The sequence below is a fragment of the Cucumis melo genome, chromosome 5, assembly GCF_025177605.1.
Source record: "Cucumis melo cultivar AY chromosome 5, USDA_Cmelo_AY_1.0, whole genome shotgun sequence".
Lineage (NCBI taxonomy): Eukaryota > Viridiplantae > Streptophyta > Magnoliopsida > Cucurbitales > Cucurbitaceae > Cucumis > Cucumis melo.
Genome location: NC_066861.1, coordinates 28,917,322 through 28,937,391, shown reverse-complemented (window position 1 = coordinate 28,937,391; position 20,070 = coordinate 28,917,322). Strand labels below are relative to the sequence as shown.

At 31.6% G+C, this 20,070-nt stretch overlaps 3 protein-coding genes across 4 annotated transcripts; 1 reads left to right on the top strand and 2 right to left on the bottom strand.

Annotated features, from left to right (window-relative positions):
- Positions 1-5,514: 5,514 nt before the first annotated feature.
- Positions 5,515-10,037, top strand: LOC103497074 (two-component response regulator ARR12-like). Its single transcript, XM_008459147.3, has 7 exons — positions 5,515-5,710; positions 5,831-6,020; positions 6,735-6,887; positions 7,114-7,521; positions 7,621-7,697; positions 8,159-9,397; positions 9,699-10,037. Exons 2-7 carry the CDS (start codon positions 5,873-5,875, stop codon positions 9,771-9,773), a joined length of 2,100 nt encoding a protein of 699 aa, XP_008457369.1. The 5' UTR covers positions 5,515-5,710; positions 5,831-5,872; the 3' UTR covers positions 9,774-10,037.
- Positions 10,038-10,546: 509 nt separating this feature from the next.
- Positions 10,547-13,435, bottom strand: LOC103497063 (uncharacterized). Its single transcript, XM_008459137.3, has 3 exons — positions 13,243-13,435; positions 11,997-12,020; positions 10,547-11,114 (listed from the first exon to the last, which is right to left on the bottom strand). The coding sequence occupies exons 1-3, from the start codon at positions 13,433-13,435 to the stop codon at positions 10,813-10,815; spliced, it is 519 nt and encodes a 172-aa protein (XP_008457359.1). The 3' UTR covers positions 10,547-10,812.
- Positions 13,436-14,457: 1,022 nt separating this feature from the next.
- LOC103497056 (uncharacterized) lies at positions 14,458-18,581 on the bottom strand. 2 transcript variants are annotated; one of them, XM_008459125.3, is made up of 10 exons: positions 18,016-18,581; positions 17,135-17,315; positions 16,437-16,570; positions 16,241-16,350; positions 16,023-16,146; positions 15,734-15,889; positions 15,451-15,603; positions 15,218-15,297; positions 14,824-14,873; positions 14,458-14,747 (listed from the first exon to the last, which is right to left on the bottom strand). In XM_008459125.3, the coding sequence occupies exons 1-10, from the start codon at positions 18,382-18,384 to the stop codon at positions 14,605-14,607; spliced, it is 1,500 nt and encodes a 499-aa protein (XP_008457347.1). In that variant the 5' UTR covers positions 18,385-18,581; the 3' UTR covers positions 14,458-14,604. The 2 variants fall into 2 exon arrangements, with proteins under 2 accessions (XP_008457347.1, XP_050940785.1); XM_051084828.1 differs by having other exon boundaries at positions 17,135-17,310; positions 18,016-18,476.
- Positions 18,582-20,070: the final 1,489 nt, after the last annotated feature.

The window sequence follows — 20,070 nt, the reverse complement described above, 5'->3', positions numbered from 1 at the left end:
GGCCGAAGTTAAACAATATAAGGGAGATTAGTGAATAAGGGTTGAATAAACGCTATTTGTTTGACCAAGTTGACCAACGGCTACTTATTTTAATTTTTTTAATTTCTTTTATATTATTTTTATATTTATTTGTTTCATTCTCACGTCTTTCTTCCCATTTTATTATTTTTATTTTTCCGTAATAAAAAATACAAACAAAACTAAATAAGTTACTAAAATTTAGACGATGTATTTCCAAATGATAACGATTTAAAATCTAAGACTTAGTTCATATACTTTACAATTAGTTCCAATTTGATCCACCAGAAATATTCTTAAGATTTCTTGAATTTCTTTATACTGGTAAACCAGTAGACTAATTATCAATGATCAAATTTATTTGAAAACTACGAATATTAAATTGTTAGTAATAAAAGTTGACACATAGTTTTAATGAAAATTAGATTTATCACAATAAAGACTAAATCGTTATATGTTAAATTTTAAGATTAAATTGTTATCAATTACGAAAATACTCGAACTAAATCGTTATAAGTTGGGTTCATAGACTAAATCTTTAATTTTATGAAAGTTTACGCGACTATAAATTTTTTCTTAACCAAGAACGAGTGTAATGCTATTTAAAAAATATAAAAAATGCTTGAATTATTTATTAAGAAACCAGAAAATACATAGTTTTTGGGTAAGTTTTATAAGTACATCAATTAATTAAAATCAACCCTAAAAAATAGCAAAAACTATTTATAAAAATTATTAAAAGTGTATCGAGTAAAATCATATAAAACCCAAAATTTAAATTAGAGATAGAATGGTATTTTAAACTATTTTTATTATTCTTCCAACTAGAAACAACCGATGAAGAGAGGTGAACCCGATCGTGGAAAATTCACTGATGGACCCGAACCACAACTTCAGTGTCACGTCGAAGTCGTGGACTAGATATACGCCTTAACCTAGTCGTTGACTCATCCATGACTTCACTACCTTATTTTTCATAATAGTTTTTTTACCATATTTTTTAAATTACTTTTTAAAATAACATTATTTTAAAAAAAAAAGTTGAATCGCCCTAAATGTAAAATAATAATTTAATCTCTAAATTTTGATTTTTAATCGTTTAGACGATATATTTTTAAAATGACAGCGGATTGTAATAAAAGTGGAGATGAAAAAAAAAAAGTAAAAGAATAGGAAGCAATTTTTGTAATGTCTTTATCTGTTGGTGAGAGAGGAAAAGCGACATTTGTTTTTCTTTTTTAATAAAGCAGAATTTGAAGTAAAAATAAATACATTTTACTTTGTTAAATTTGTTTACAGGAGTAATAGTTAAAGCACTTGAACTCTACGATAAACTATAGTTCGGGTTTTTTTTCAAGAATAAAAAAATTTGACAATCCATTTACACTACATCAAACAAATTTATTAAAAATACAAAATTTATTACAATTGATTTTCCGAAGAAAGTATAAATAATTTGTCAAATATTCTATTTTTTATAATTTCTCGTATAAATTTTATATACACACATAGAGAAAAAGATAAAAAAAAAATCACAGTTGAATTAGTTGAATATCCCAATAGAATGAGCAGATTTGTTGCATTAGATCATTCTTACAACGATTTTTATTAATCAAACTATTTCAATTCATACATAAAGAAAAAAAAAAGAGAAATCATTTCAATACAACATAGTTTTACTGGATACTTGAGAAACTTGTACACTATTAACTTTGTAGGTCATTCTTAGTCTATTGTCACCGTGTTTTTTCGTTCACTTACAACAATCTCATAATTATCGACACAATATAGGGTCATTCCAATTACAACTCTTAGGTGACGATTGGGGCGAAGAGTAATTTATGACAGACTTAGTATTGTGATAATCCTAGTATTATAATAGTCATAGTATTGTGATAGTTATAATATTATAATAGTTAGCATTATGATAATATGTGTTTAGTGTGCAAATTATCATAATTTGTGTTATTATAAACTATGGTTGGGGTACAAGCTATTACAATATGGATTTTCACAAATTTTTAAATATATTGTAGATCTAATACACAATTTTCATAAATTGATTTTATTAAATAATTTTGGTTATGATATACACTCAATAAATTTAGCACCAATTGTGATGTTTCATGTTTTTTTTCATGCATATATATTGTACATTGAATGTAAGCTTCCAATTACAACGTTCATACAATAATTTAAGCTTCGATCTCTCGTTTCCACTAATCCTTTTTTTTCCATGTACGTATATTTGTTATAAAATGCAATATTTTTCTTAAAAGCCTTTTCCTCAGCTTTCTTAATTACGAAGTTCATTTTATAGATTAAAATTGCTATTATTAAATTGTTATTTTTCACCATTTTTTGAATGCATATATATGATACATGAAATGAAAAAATCTTTTTAATTACGTCGTTCATATCGTAAATTAAGTTTTGATCTTCCTTTTGCACTGATCTTTTTTTCCATGCATATATATTTTATATGAAGTACAAAATTTTGCTCCAAATTAATTTCTTTAATCTTCTCAATTATAACGTTCATTTCATAAATTTAACTTGAATCATTAATTTTCACTAATTTATTTTTGGCGTACACATCTAATGAAAAATATATAATTACATATTGATATTACTAAAATTAGTATACTAAAACGAATATAAAAAAAAAGAGCGTAAAGATAAGAGTTATTGAATGTGTAAACAAGTAAAAAAACAATTATAATGCATATATAGGAATTGAAAAAATCTATTATAAACTTAAAAATACATTTTAAGAAGAAAAAGGGAAAAATGAAAGAGAAAATAAAAAGGAAAAAAGTAAGAATGAAAGAGATAACAAAGAAAAAAAAAAGGAAGAATGAAAAAATAAGTTGTGTTTTTAAATATTTAAATTAATAAAACTCACAAATATATAAATTATAAATCAAAAAAATGAGAAAAAAAATTGAGAAAAGATTGAGAAAATGTTGAAAATGTAAAACTATTATCATGATAACTCTTCCTCAAACGAGTGTCGGGTTACATAACCTAATTCTTCCCTTTTTAACACTTCCGACAAACATACCGTTAAAGATAAAAACATCGAAAGTAAGAATTCATTAATTTATTTTCAAAAAAAAAAAAAAAAAGAAAGCGTACGGTGTGAAATCGTTAGTATCATGCGGTCGACATGTCGTTACCGCGCCAGCCGTACGACGTCCGGAAATCTTGAAGTTGGGACCCAGTGGAGATGAACGGTATGTATTGAAAAGTGAAAAGCGGTGGACCCACAGTTGTAGGGGAACTTCTGTGTTAGTGTCTCAGAGGATAGCTGCTCGTTTGTAGTGATGAAGTTCAAAAATTCCAATTCCACCATTTAAGCAAATCATTATTAACACAAATTTGATTTTTCTTTTTATGTTTGATTATTGGCTCTCACTTTGTCAATATTATTATTTTTAATTAGTATTCAAAAATGGAATATGATAAAATTATTTATGGGTATGAAAATTTACATCCTAATGTTGACTAAATTATATATTATGTTTCTTAAAACAATTATAATCTTTTTGTGCTTTCATACTTATATTTTCGAATAAAATATAATAAAATAAACCAAGGTATTTATGAAAAAATAAACTAAGATATTTATAAAATAAAGGGTTTATTTAATAAAATATCAATATATTTTTTATTTTTATAAATATTTTTAAAAATTGTTTCTTTTAAACTAATTTCAGGTCTAATTTGTTCTTCGATTTAAATTCAAACAATAATTAAAAATTTTAATTTATTAACTTCATTTGAGTATGTTTCTAAAGTTTTTATTTTTTTTTAAATAAATCTCTACATTTTCAAATATTGTGTTTAATAAATTCTTAATTTTATCTAATTTGTTGACATATTTTACTTTTTTCAAAATGGACAGATTTATGAAATTTAAAATTGAAAATTTAGGAAATCAAATATGTCAGAGATTTATTAGACAAAAACTCGATGTAGATATTTATTTGATAATTATTTATTAAGTAAAATGTTTATTTAACATAAAAAATTTGAAGTTGTAAGATTTATTCGACACTTTTCAAAAAATAAGTAATTAGATATATAATTTAATCAAAATTTTAGCTTAAAGACTCCATTTTTTTCTCTCTTATTAATGTTTTAATAACTTAAAATAAAATGTCAATGTGATAGTTTTGTTGATTAAATATTTAATCTATGACTTTCACCATTAGTTTCTAAAATTTTAAAGAGAATTCAATTTTATAATTTAACCATAAATCATGACTTGATTTAATCTCTATCATTAATAACTTTAAACATAATGATAATATGGCATGTCTATTCCATAAATTTTTTAGCTTATTCAAAAATAATAAACAATAAAAATGATAAGCATGGAAACATGGTGTGGATCATTAACACACTCTGCATTCGTCTGACTATAATTCCAGTATGATAACAAATATTATAATATGTTAATCTGAACATAGCTTAATTGGTTAAGATATTATATCATCAATTAAAAAACAAATTTCATATTTTGTTCAACTAAAAGCTAAAGATTGCAACAAAAATTAAAGAAAAGATCGAAGGGCGTTTGCAAAAATAGCAAAAAGATTTATGATAATAGGACCTATGTCACTTTATTTATAAATCGCAAAAGTAGCAACTTTAATAGGCATCCGATATATTTAATTAATTGTTATATTTGAAATATGCTGAAAAATGATACTATGTGTTAGCTTTTTTCTCGCGAACTTTCTTATTAAGCTCGAATAATTCTAACAAATGAGTTTAGAAGAAATTGAATAAAATTTAAATATAATCAAACGAAGAAACCCTTAAAAAAAATGAAATTGAACTCTTTTTTAGGGAATGAAATTGAATAAGACTTGGGGAAGAAAAGCTTGCTTTAAACAAACCAAACGGTTAGAACAAATAAGGAATTGTTTACTCGGAAGTCATAAATGGAATAAAAAAATATATTTTTATATTGCTTGAATGACTATTAACTCTCCAAGTATTTTTTTTCACATAAAAATAATATATATATGTATATATATATATCATTTTTTCTCGACATTAAGAATATGTTCAACTTCAATCCCTATACCTTACTCTTTCTATAAATCTTAAATTTAATCTAAGTTTATCATTATTTTTTCGATAAATCCTAACATGTTTATAGTCAGTTTTGAAAAATAAATTCTCTATGTAATATTGTTTGTACATGAAAATTATTCCTTTTATTATTTGATAAAAATTAACTTTTTGAGAGTAAATTTAATTATCGAAGATATAAAAACTAAAATTCAACCACTAAACTTCAACGAATTTTACGAGATCAAAATTGTTTTGAGGGAAAAAAAAGTACCTTTTTCAATATTGAATGCATAAAAAGATGGGACGCATGGAAGGAAAGGTGGAGTCGAGATACACAAGATCAAAACTTTCAGACGGTCTCCAATAATATAGAGCTTAAAGAATGGGACATTCCCATAAGAAAAGGAGAAAAAGGAAAATGAAGGCTGCAGAATGACATAAAAAGGAAAAAAAGCACTCATATTTATGCCCCCATTTGACATTTTTGCATAAAAATATTTGCTTTTCTTGTCCTCTTTGACGAAAATTTGGTATAATACACAAACCCAGAAGAAGAAGAAAAGAAGAAGAAGGCAGACTGAAATTTAAGTTTTGATTTTTTTTGGTCAGGAACATTGATTTCCCTTTCTTCCTTGTTTTTTTAGCATTTCCATCATTGGCTACATTATTTCTTTAGTCATAATTTTGAGGATTTTGAGTTTTCTTTCTGACCCTTTTGCTGCAGGACCTTGTTCTTCTTGGGGGTCGTTTGGTTTTTAGGTTCATCATGACTGTGGAGGTTCGAAAGACTAATTTAGTTGGTGAAAATGATGATATGGAGCAGTTTCCTATTGGTATGCGTGTTCTTGCTGTAGATGATGACCCCATTTGCCTTAAGGTTTTGGAGAATTTGCTTCGTAAATGTCAATATCATGGTAAGTTGTTGCTTGGACTTGTTTTTTTTTTATGATGATTCTGCCTTTCAAACTACCTGTTGGGTTTCTCTTTGTGTTCAAATGTTGTTTTCCAAATATTGGTTCATGATTGTTATGGTTTGGTTTTTCATTTTGTGAATCTTGTGTATTCATGTGTTTGGACTTTGTACATGGTTTGATTTCAAATATAGCTTTTGGATCTCTTTTGAGAGATTTCTATATAGGAAATATTTGGCTTTCTGGAAATAGCAAGTTGAAATCCAGGACTTATCTGATTTTGGATTGTTTTAGGATATTGATGATTACCTTGCTATGTCTTGAGGAGTTAAAGAGTGAGTTAGGAATGATTTTGAGTATTGTGTCGATCCAACCACCTTTTTTTATGAATACTTTTTGGGAGAATCTCTAATTATTGTTCTTCTTTTTAAGTGCACTTTTGGTGTGCTATTTTTAGAATCTTCAAAATCCCTTTTGAATACATGACCAAACATCATGATTAATATATATATTATATACACACACACACACACATTGGCTAAAAGTACTTTTCAAATTTCATCCTTTCCAAAACACGTCAAACTCACACTAAATATACCAATATATTAACACATTAACTTAGAAATTTAAGGGTGCTAATGAATTGATTGTTTTTTTTTATCCCGATTGCTTTACATTACGATGTTTATGTGTTCTAGTTTATGTTATTTATTGCAGTTACAACGACCAATCAGGCAGTTCAGGCACTTAAAATGTTGAGGGAGAACAAAAACAGGTTTGACCTGGTTATCAGCGATGTTAACATGCCCGACATGGATGGTTTTAAGCTCCTTGAGCTAGTAGGCCTTGAAATGGACCTACCTGTTATAAGTGAGAATAAACCCTTCTCTCTGATATTCTAGTTCGTTTCTTTTTATATTCATCTATAATAGGTCTTAACAACATTATTTGGGGTTTGATGTGTTGTATGCACAACCACACATATAAATTTTCTCATTTGTTCTTGTTATGATTTAGTTCAATTGAAAAAAAAATCTCAAAACAATTGATGGATGAGTTGGCCTTGATAAAATTCTTTGTTAAAATATGCTTGCAGTGTTGTCTGCGCATAGCAATACTGAACTCGTAAAGAAGGGAGTTATTCATGGTGCATGCGACTATTTGCTGAAACCTGTTCGAATTGAAGAACTGAAGAATATATGGCAACATGTCCTTCGGAGAAAGAAACCTTCTGTTAAGAACCAAAATAAGAGCATTAATGGAAATAACACTAGTCAAGGTGTTGAAGTTGCAAAAGGTTGTCCACCTGCAGTCAGTACTGATAACGAGAAATCTGGTAAAAGACAGAAAGACCAAGATGATGACGAGGAAGGAGGTGAAGAAGACAGTACTTACGAGAATGACGATTCCTCCACCCAAAAAAAGCCAAGAGTAAATTGGTACGATGGAGATGAGAATTTGCACAGGAAGTTTGTGGCAGCTGTTAACATTTTGGGCTATGAAAGTAAGTTTTTTGGTGTTTATATTGTGTTGTTTTCCTTGAAATTCTTGTTCCCAGTTCTTCGTTTTCTCTTATTGGTGCCTATATTAATTTCTAATGCAGAGGCTGTTCCCAAGAAGATCCTTGATCTGATGAATGTTGAAGGACTTACAAGAGAAAATGTGGCCAGCCATCTTCAGGCATTGATCATTCTCCTACCTTTTGTTATAATTTCATTGGCTTTGCACTTTAAACTTCCACGAGTGACATATGGACTTGTGGAATTCAAAACCGAAGCAAAAATGTTTAAAACCATATAAACACTCACTCGTATTAGTGAGCAATTAACTGCATAATAAGTTTTTCAAATTTCAGTTATACGTAGAGATTTTCTCTTGATATAGCTCTCATAGCACTGCATATGCATCACTTTGTTGAGTTGTAAATAGCTATACTGTGAACTGACATTAGCTCATAAATGTCTACTAACCAAATAGTAATATTTTCTTTCTTTTCTCTTTTTTTTTTTCTTTTTGTTTTGTTTATTTCTTAAATTTTCGGTGGGAGGATGGTGAATAACCTACCCTGGTTACTTGGTAAAAAAGTTGGTATTCTATTCAAATGGCAATTCTAACCGATGCTTTCATGTGCTGCATTGCAGAAATACAGACAATACCTTAAAAAACTCTGTAGTGAGGAAGCTCAGCAATGTAACAAGATGGGCGCATTTGGAGGTAAGCACACCTTCTTCAGGCCCATGGCATCACTCAATGGATTTTCAATGACTGGAACAGGAAGGCTCTCTAATGCAACATTCTCGCAGTATCCCTCTCGAGAAATAGTTGGTCAATTAAACTCTACTGCTGGATTGAGCTTAAATGATATTGCTTCCTCTGGAATGATCCAGTCCCATAAATTGAGTAACTCATTAAGTATCATTGGGAAACCCCATCCAGCTTTCTTCCATACAAACCAACCTCCGCACACATTCAATGGCATTTCAATGTCATCGGATCACATTCAGTTACACAGAGACAAACGCACTCTGTCATTTAAAGAGTCTAATTTGATAAATGATGCCTCAAGTTTTACAGTTTCCACCAGCTTCCCCGATGCTAGAATGGCTGTTGGTAGCTCAAGCAATTATGATTTCGGTGTTTCAAGCAATTCGTTGATATTACGAGGACATAAGCAACAGATTCATGGCGATGGAGAATTCGGAGGGCAGTCTTCTCTTAAGGTAACTCTAGACAACCAAGAACCGTTAGACAGCGGCACAGGTGTTTCTAATATTTTGGGGCACAGTCAGTCTAACAAAAACTGGCCGAGTTCAATCCAGCTCCCCAAATTTTCATCTAGTGTCTCAGTCACTGGAATTTACCCTCCTGATGGAATGCCCGCTACTTATTTGACAATTTCCTCGGATCAGCCCGATCACGACAACTTTCCTATTGGCTTTCCTTCAACAAGTGGGGATTCAAGTTCTCAGCTTGATTTAAGAGGGGACACACAATGCTATGAAGAACTAATTGGTAGTGTTGTTGAAGCGACGAATGGTAGATCAAAACAACAATGGGAAGCAGCTAAACAGGATTACTATAGCAACCATAGTTCCATTGTGAGGGACTCTTTAGTTTCTGGGAATAGTGTTGCAGATCCCTTGAACCAGAGTGCAAATCAGAACAATGCAATCTGTCTCGGAAACATCAGCAGCTCTTCGACCAACCAATTGAATATTGGTGCTCCAACCTTCATTCATGATGGTGCGGAAATATCTACAATGAACACTTGGATAAACTACGATGGAAAAATCCTCATGGATCAAACAAAGCTTCAACATGGATTTGCAAATTCTAGTTTCAATTCCTTGGATGAGTTGGTTAATGCTCTGTCAAAACAGGTATCATAAAATATCTTACATAATCTTAGCATTTTTTCTTATTCTCCAAGTTCGTATTCTGATTACTTAATCAATACTGCCCTTTGATAAAAGTAGACCGAGTGGAGAATAGCTTATTGTTTAGCGCAATTGTTAAAAAGTGGGGCTCGATGCAACTTAACTAGTTAGATTGTATGAACGAGTATATGGTCACTGGTTAGTGATTATGCAGTTGATCAATTACAGGGAGCTCTTGAATTCTCTCCCAACAAGTTTCATCTCATTTTTGTTGTTATTGAAGGTTTATGTATGTGTGATGCAGGATCAAGATCAATCTATTCAAAATAATGGCGAATTTGGATTTGACGCTCAATCTCTTGGGTCGTCGTGTACATGAAAACTTATGTTACGCTGGTTCCTAGATTGCAATAGGGAAATGATTTTTAACTGACTCCCAGTATTGTATTTTCACCTTTCTTTATGTAGTTCTCGTATCATTAGCTGCTTCTCTTTCTGCTACAAGAAGTCTTTCTTGCTTAGTTGGTTTGTTGCTAGAATAATGACAGGAGAACTCATTTATATTCTTTCTCAAGTGAAATTCTCTTCCAGTTCCATTTGGATTAATAAAGAGGACAGATTGATAATTCCCCTTTATGATTCATTTCTACTTGCAATCTACTCGTCTCAATTATCTCGCACCTCTCGATCATTTGTCAACTTGGTGAATATTGTCTTGAAATTTCACGTAGTAGTTTCATTCTGCCGAACTTTGATGACAATGCAAATTTTAGGGTAGTTTTGGCAATGACGTTGAAATTGAAAAATGTAACAAGGTTGAGAAAAATCTAAGAATCATATTTTGAGTTTGCAATGTTTTTGTAGAGCAAGTAAAATCTTCAAGTTTCATTTGAAACAGAAGTTATATATATATAAAGCCGTTACCATGGAACTTTTCGTAGTTGAAAAATTCCAAATATCTACTTTTCTTTAAAGCAGAAAGTCGAGCTGAAAATTCCCAGTATGCAAAAGTGAACATCAGATTTTACCAACATCAATTATTTGGTGCGAAAACTGAGAACAGCATAGTTTTTCCAATATGAGAATGAGAATAATAGGATCTATTCGAGCTTGTAGACGGCTCAGAAACATCTAGCCAACCAGTCACATAGCTACGGTGGAAAAGGCGATAATCATATATATTATATATTAGCAAATGCTGAAGAGTGGGATCTATAACATTGTCATGTATGAATTATGATGTAGAATTGACATGTTTCCAGAAAAGGTGCAACACAATTAATGGAGGAAAAGAGAAGAACATTATGCCTTTGACAGACTGAAGAACCAAGCACTTCGCTTGCCAGTTTCTACTGATCTTGTGGATTGAATAACTTGACGACTAGTTGAACTAAGAGGTTGCCTTTGAAATTATAGATTTATTCCCCTTCCCAACCCATTTGGCGGGCTCGTCGCTCCCACAATGATGTAAGCTTCCTCTCCTTGATCATCAATGCTTCGGCACGTTCTCGGGCTTCTTCACAAGTTTCTGTGGCAGCAATGCACTTTTCAGCCTCTCTCTGATACTGAGAAGCAGCCCTTTTTGCCTCAAACAAAGTGATGTTCATATGGCGAGTGTGTTCGCCAGAAACTGCTTCTTGAAGCTTCAATTCCTCCGTCAAAAGGTCCACAAATTGTTTTTCCATCTCTTGCTTGAGATCTGGGTCATTGCTCCCACAGTCTGTATTGTAAAAGCAAGTGAGCATGTGCATCATAAAAAAATCAAGGAACAAATAAGCAAGTCATATCACAGATTTTGAATAACTAGCTCAAATCAAGTTTGAAAATAACACAAATATCAAAATAAGTTTCAAGCTTCAACAAGATAAACTCCAAGCATTCTAGTAAGAAGTTGCTAAAACCCTATGTGATTCTCCTTGAGGAGTTTCCAACTCAAGGAATGCAGAAACTGCAGCCCCTTTCTTTTTCTCTCTTTTATATATACACACATATGCTAACGACATGAGTGTCTAGGTGAGCTTTAAGTATATTTTAATTAATCCTAAAGGAAACCCACCCGACTCTATAACACTTGAGTTCCAAAGAAACTCAAATGATGTTAAATTATAGAAAAATGGTCACCTTAGATTGTCCCGTTCATATTATAAAGGTAGAAAGGGAAAGGGATTTGAGACTTCTCCGGACACAACAAATATTGGAAGAGAGATTTTTGGACGTGTGATCATTGGTGTCCACAGCAACAAGTGGTGTGCAATTATTAAATCGAGGAACATCAATAACCATAATAAAATGGTTGGCAAATCCCTTTAAAGAAGTGCAGAAGACACAATTTCTTCAGGAGTTCTGATTCATCATAGAATGTAGAACAAGAAAATGTTGAATTTAAAACAAACAAAATTAACCTTCAATAGTATCAGATGTCATGGAAATGGATGATGGGAGAAAAATGTAATATTTCTCCATAAAAACAGAAAAAAGATAAATTTAGTTCAGTAAACCATAACAAGCATTCTAATGGTACTAAAATAAGTAAAAAATCACGATTGTCACATAATGACAGCTAAGTTCATTGCCAAGTTGATTTGGAGGGATGAATTCTAACCTGTAACGGAGAGATTGGCCAGACCTAAAAATGAATAATCAAGAAAAAAAAAAAAAGAAGACATATTAGTGAGGAAACAACAACGAATCTGGTAAGAACACAGAATTTAATAAAAGAATCTACATGAGGTAAATAAGGTTTGAGCCATTTTATATGCGGTCTGTATATCAATCTTAACACAAAAACTTCACAACGACACATGTTCATGTGCACCAGTTCCAAGAGACATCAAGGATATTAGCTTTCCCCTAGAGGCTTCAATCCAAGACCCTTAAGGGAACTTACCCCAAATATCTGAAACCATTGCTACCTTGATGCAATTTATAACAAAATAAGTTTTTTCCTTTTCCAAAAAGATAAAACTAGGTTCAGAACAATATCCATTTAAGATGCAACGCCACACAACCATTGTTAACTTAACAGTTATGAAGCAGGAATAGGCAGTAATAAGCAGGATATATAGAGCTATGTAGAATTCTTTTCTAGCAAAATGGTTGAGCTTCCATAGACTTCTTTTCCTAGCTAGCAAATTGATACTTCAAGAAGTTAATTGTGATGGTAAAATATGAAACAGAAACCCACAAAGAAAGAACCATTGATGGTCATGGTGGTATTATCATTTCATTTAATGATAACAACTTTTAATTAATCTATAATTGAAGCCCAAGTGAATTTTCTTTAAAAATTACAGTGTACAGACAAGGAATTCACATTTTAGAAAATTTACCAATCCAGGGAAACAGAAACATGAACTCAAAGCGAGTTATAAGAAAGAAATCCAAGTTCATAATTTCAGATCGAATGCCACTTAAGATGTACTCCAGTTAAGAATCGACAAAAAATCAATTCAAGAAGTACAACATGCAAACAGAGTAGTAAAATTCCAGCTATTGACGAGTGTTGTTACTCCAAAAGGCACCGATGAAGAAAATCACAAATTCTTGAAAAGTTCCCCAACAAAAAAACCAATTATCTAACCTGACATAGGGCTTAATCTAGCTTCATTAAGCCCAACAGAAGGTAACAAAAGGAGTACAAATCCAAATCTAACATGGGTCAACTTTTCCACAGCCACAGCAACACACACACAAAGAAAGAAACAGCTAAGAATCAAAATCATCAATGGAAACAGATCAAAACACCAAATTCTTCAAATGGGTGTCTGTTAATTTCAGTAAATTTCACAACTAAGCAAACAAAAACAGAAATGCAAAGCAACCCAGAAGAGATTGACGATTATTATTACCAGGGGAAATCTTCAAAAGGGATAATGGGGGTGGACAATCGCAGATGCAAGGAGGACAGGAGGCTTTTGAATCTCCCAATTGCAAAGCCTTCTTGAATCTCCAATACAAAGCCGGTCCACAAACAGCCAAAGCAGAAACTACAGCAAAAAACACGAGACAACACCTTAAGCAAGCCCCAGATCGGCGTGACATTTCTCACCTTGATCTTCCCCTTTGTTTCTTGTTTTTCTTTCTTTTTTCGTCGTGATTTTCCTCTCTCTTTCCGCGTTACTGAGAAAGTGAGGAACTGAGATCTAATTGCAGCAGTGAAAGTATGAAAGAAACCAATGACATGAATGGAAAAAACAACAAAATAAAAAACTTTAGCTAAGAAAATTTCTTCTGGAGGAGTCGGTGTATTGAAAAATTTAATGGGGTTGTATTGTAATGTAACAAAACAACATAAAATCTAAAAAATTTCCAACTTTTTTCCCCCTCAGTTGAATACGTAGTGTAAGAAAGAGTAATTGTATTAAATAACGCCAACCCCACCATTTATATGTCCGATGTGTTGTATCGTATAACCCTTAACCAAATTTAATATCAATAATTAAAAGATTATTAATTCTCGTCTCAAAATCTTAACTATGTTGCCTTAATTAATCATTTTAAAATTTAATGGTTCAATTTTATTTTCTCAATGTTAATAATAAAACAAATATAATATGTTTTTTAAAAAAATATTTGTTTTTCTAACATCGTAAAAGAATTATTTGATCCTCCTACTTATTATCGTGGATCTAAACAATCGTTTCTTTTATATTATCCAAATCAAATGCTTTCATCCTCCTTATAATTTTGTAATTTTAAGTCATTACTCTCGAATCTTTTTCATTCCTTAAGATCTCAAAAAATTAATAGTTGATCATCCAAAAACATGATCTAATCTAAAATTCGTTATTACAAAGAAGAAAGAAATCAATGTTTAGATCAAAAGCGTGGAATTCAAAAATTTGAATTGGTGAATTATACGTGTCAAACAAAATAAGTTCTAATCATTTGGTGCTAAGTTTAACTTGTGACAACAAAGCAAAACATTTGAATAGTGCACTTTTTTTAATTAATGGATTTAAAGAATTTTTAAAAAGAAAAGAAGATGTGGGGTGGCTCTAGTTTAGTTTGTGTGGTAAATGCAAAACATTTTGGAACTCAAAATGGAATGATACACTCCAAAGTTCTTAAACTAAGACAAATTATTAGAAAGATATAAATAGTTCATCCTACATTGTTGTTTACAGTGTATGATTCCATCTTCCCACTTGAAAAAGTACTTGGCAATAATCACAATCACTCCCTACTTGAACTTGAAATAACAAGATTCATTACATGAATTTCTTGTCTTGTTTCATATCTGCATAGTACTCATTGATCCATTGATGAATGATCTCCACTTCTTGCTTCCTCTGCTCGACAAGCCAGTCGGGATCATCTTTCGTTGCTGATCGAAAATCGACATGGTGGGCTCCTAATATCAAAAGACATTTTGGTTAAGTCTTTACACAAACTACAAGAGAAATGTCCAATTTACCAATTCAACTTACCTTTCTCCGTGACGATGGCAATGATACTAGTTGAAATATTTCTCAGCACCCTGAGAGGAGTTGAATACATTTTCATCACTTAGATCAAATGATCAGAAAAAGGAAGAGTTCAGCAAATCAGCCATTCTTGAACAAACTTAGAAATGAAAACATTTACACGTCGATAACTAATGATGCATTTCTCTGACAAACTATGGCTATTTGATGCTGTAATAAAGATCAAAAAGCATAGTTTTCTTGAAAGATTTTGAGAAATGTTTCAAAACTGCTATTTTCCAAACATAAGCACATATTAGTATCAGTCAGTTTTAGTTTAGTTTCCTGCATAAATCATTCGAGGAGTAAAACGGAGAGAATGGTTCGGAAAGAAACAATTGTTAGTACAAGAACTGACCCTCCTCTGCTCCATGGATCTTGCATTCCATTAGAAAATATGAGATTGCTGCCAAATCTTTTTAACACTTCCTCAATTCTCTGCAACACAAAAGAAACTAGCACTTAATCATCAACACAGGAATTGCATCATGATACTGCCTCTTGATCTCCACTTCTTTTATTAGTAGTTTTGTTTTCTTTGCATGATTGGAAATGCAGTAAAGAGATCAAGATAAAATTGAAAAATCTCACTTCGCCACCAAATTCAGTAGTGATCCAATGCGGACGAGGTGAAACTCCATATTTCTTCTTGCAATCTGTAGCAAATTCTTCATAATCGAACTCACTCGGAGGGAACATGCTCTGATTGGAACAAGTCATTGGCATCACCATCTCTGTACAAGCCTGCATTTAAGAAGTAAAAGCTAAACGTAAATTTTGGTTTCAGCAAGAATTCAAATCAATCAAATCATAATGAAACTTCTGAAGTAAAACATGTATAGGATTGGAAGTGGCTACAAGGAAACCAACAGACCTGCCAGTCCCAACCACTAAGACCATGAAGATCGGGTCCGTTTTCCACGTTAAAGCATTTCTCCCCATGTGAATAATTGTAATACAAGCTCGCAGCAGCAAAGACCTTGTCAAGCTTGCTAGTTTCCGGGGCAAATGCATCGATAATCTTACACATCTTCATCAATCACAACCAATAGTGAAAAAAAAAGGTAAGAGTGTTTGAGAAATCTTGGAATGGTCTTATTTTATGTAAAGACTTCAGAATGTGATAAATTGCAATTTATAAGTTACATAAATCTCGGTCTCACCTCTTGTACAGGATAGGCTGGCAATGGCCTCATGAAATTCGCTTCAGTCGGGTAATTTACCATTGAAGTGTAGACAAATGCTGACCATAACCAGTCTCGAACCGAGGATACTGAGTGAAGGTTTCTGTAGTTCCCCAAGAGGAACAGAGGAAACTTACCGTCAGTTCTTATCAACAGCTTAATTAAATTGGGAATTGTGAAACAAAGTTTCCTTTTACTTGCAAGTTCTGAATGTTTTACTTAGTTCAGCCAACCCCTCTTCAGAAAATTCTTGCTCAAGCTCGGTCCAACTCTCTTTGATCACTTTAAAGCAATTCAAGCTAGCATCCTGCCACCAAAGGTAAGTAATGACATAAAAGAAACTGAACATGCTTAGATCGATCCGCTACAGAGATGAGGGAAAGTAAGAGAGACCTTGAAATCCTGAGAGACAGCATCATAGAAACTCGACCACGGAACGATGTTATCGAAGTGTAAAATTGGTGCTGAAGATGCCAAAGCTCCGATAGTAATATGCGGGTATTTCAGTCTAAACCAGGCTGCCAGCACTGAGTGGTAAACCCAGAAATATATAAGATTTTCATGTCAAAAATTAAAAATGGTATCATATTGTTGGAATCTTCTATTATCTTTCAATAACTCCAAAACAATTGGAAAACGTGTCTAAGTTTCTTAAAAACAACAGTTCCTAACTCATGTAATCTACCTGCAAAGGTTTGTTATTACTAATAGACCATAGATTTTAACCATCAAACTCAATTAAAGCATAAAATTTTGACATGTTGACACCTAAGGAGTCCGCAACATAACTTCGTCCTTGACTATCGGGAAAAAAGTAACTATATAATCTAAGAACTCAAGATTTGAAGATGCTAATTTGTAACAGCTAAGACATTTCCGTATAAGCAATCACTCAACAAGTACCATAATGTATTATTACCCGTACTTACTCTTGCTAAACTGGAATGATCATATGATTAAACAGCCAAATATAGGTGAACAAACTGAATGTAGCATCAGGTTTTGGCTTACAACCAAGTAAACTCACTCATCTTATCAGAAAATTTAGCAAAGCAAAGGAAGAGATTCAAATGGTGAATTCTTTTACTTACTTCCTCCATAAGACCCACCAAACGCAACAACAGGAGAAGCCTCAGAAGAGAGGTTTTGCTTCAAACTTCTTATCAAAACTGCATAGTCAGCCAAAGCTTGTTGTGAAGTCAAGTAACCCAATGTTTCTGCCGAGTTATACGAGTCATTCCCAAACGGCATCGATTCTCCATAAAATCTATGCTGAAATAAAACAGGAACAAACCTATCTAAATTATTCTCTGGAATCCCCAAAAGGAGCTTTATGTTTCCACTAAACAGCAGGAAAACTAAAACTAACACCATTCAAATCCACCACTCCCACTAATATACCCATACTTCTTGTTAACTATCCTTCAAACCTGTCCTAGAACTTCACAAATTATCCAAAACCCAGAACCAGAAACAAAAAAAAAAAAAAAAAAAAGCTCTAGATTACACCATGAGGATTGACGCATTCTGTAAGTGTGTGCTTTTCAGTCCCAATAATCACAAAAACACGGACCAACCAGCTATATCCATCAATACAGCCATGAAATTTGGCAAGATCAAAATAACAGACACAAACATGGACTTTTCTTTGAGTAACTGTGAGTGTCGAGCTAGCTTACTAATTTAACGGGACAAACAACATTAAACATGCACCTTTAAGAACTAAGACTAGTTAGATCAGTTAGTAATAGCATGAAAATTGCAGACAAAAACAAAACATTAGACACGAACATGAATCCTTCAAGAAGGAAAAGCTAGTTAAATTTGTGAAGAATGCCATGAAAATTTCAGACAAAAACAAAATTTTCGAACCAACCCCAACCCATCCCCCACCCTCAACACCCGCAAAAAGAGAAGAAAAAACAACACAAAAAACAAAAGGATCTATTTCTTGTATTGTTTATAACAGTACTTCAATGAAAACCAGAAGGGCGTGAAACTTTGGAGCAATATCTGGCAAGAAACCAGTATTAGCAGTAAACCATTCAATGTCACCCTCATTGCCCGTATAAACAAAGATTGGAGCTCCATTTCTCCAGTACTCCTCATTAATCAGATACTTCTGGTAAAATATTTTGGAACTCTTTGGCGTGAAGGTGAAATGATCTAGCAACTGAGGATAGAAACGGGTTTCAAAATGGATCTTTGGCTTCAAACTTGTAACTTGCTTTAAGGAATCAAGTGGGTAATGAACTCTTGGGGAAAATGTTGTGGGTATAGCAAATGCTATACACAAAAGAAAGAGACAAATCAAGAGAAGAAAAACCCCTTTTAAACCCATTTTCCACTCTTCTTGCTCAGAGCTCTCAAACTCCAAGAATGGTGTAAGAAAAGAACAAGAAGATGAAAGTGTTCAGTGGGGTTTTTGCTCTTGTGTTCTTCAACATCAAGAGTTCAATAATGCTCATTCCTAAATGCCAACCAATGGGGTAAAAGAAAAAATTCGCTTTCTTTCATCAATAAGACTTTGAAGTCTGTCATTTTATGTCAGCATCATAGTAAAATGTGCCTCATTGTTCTTGTAATAGAAAGTGTGAATTGATAGAAGACCGGATGGACATCATCTGTCAGCTTTTGTATTATTACTTCAAATAATTCAAACTTTATCTTATCTCATGACTCATGCATTGCTTAAAGAGGGATTCATGACTCATGCATTGCTTAAAGAGGGATTGCTAGATATAAATTTTGGTGAAAATCATGGATGAAGGTGTGGATATATATGTGTGTGCGCGTATTATTCGGACTTGATGTTAATATTAAATATTGTATTTCTAATATAAAATGTTTGAATCACTACATGCAATTGAGTTAAGTTCTTAATTGCACAAAATACACCATTAAGCTTAGAAGTAAAAATAACATAACTATTAGTCTAAATAAATATTATAAATTTAGTGTCAAACATAATTCAATGGCAATCTTCCTATACTACCTCAATCGATACCACTCCTTCAAACTTAGAGATTCAAATTTTTATGACCCTCGGTTGGTGTATTGAATCACTAATAATGATGAGATCTAAAAACATTTTTTATTTTAATTAAAATTTCATGAAAGTAAAATTTAGTCCGTTATGATTTAATCCATACACTATCAATTTCATAATAATTTAGTAGCTAACCTTTAATGTGTAACTTTTAATGTTTGTACCTTGAAATAATAATTTCGTACCTAAGTTTAAAAAAAATCAATATTAAAATTTATTATTTAACGAGGTCCACTTTGTGTTTTATATAAAAGCATTGAGTTTCTAATAAACTTATTGGTTTATTTACGTAAGATATTTCATTAATTATTAACGCTAAAATCTACGGCATGGATTCATCGTTATAAATTTTAAAATATAATCACTAAATTGTTATATAGTAAACTTTAAAAAATGCGTTACAAGTTTAACATCGTGCTATGATAATTGTATTTCAAGAGTAAACAAAAAAAGAGTCGAATAAAAGTTTTAACTTTCCAGATACAACTCTTAAAAAATTGAATATCTAATATTTAAGTCAAATTTACTTAAATATATTTGAAATTTTAAAATCATTTTAGAAAAAAATGCATATAATTAAAAAGTTAAATGGTATATGATTTTAAGTATACGAAGTAAATAGATTAAATTCAAAATAAAATAATTTTATGTTAGGCGATTATTTATTAAGATAATTACTCTAAACTAAGTTCATTTTAGTCACGAATAGTTGTTCGTATAAAAGATAAACAATAATCTTCTACTTTAATAAAACGTAAATATATTTTCAAACTTTAGAATAGAAAGGTTTGGTTAAAAAAAAAGCTTTTGAAAAGATAACAATAAACATCATTATAAATTAAATTAAAAATTTATTAAAAATATAAAAAACTAAAATTAAATTAAAAAAAATCATAAATATTGAGAACCAACCAACTTAAGAAGTATAGAAATAAGAATGGTATTATAACCCATAAGTAGAGTCTATACTAAACTCAC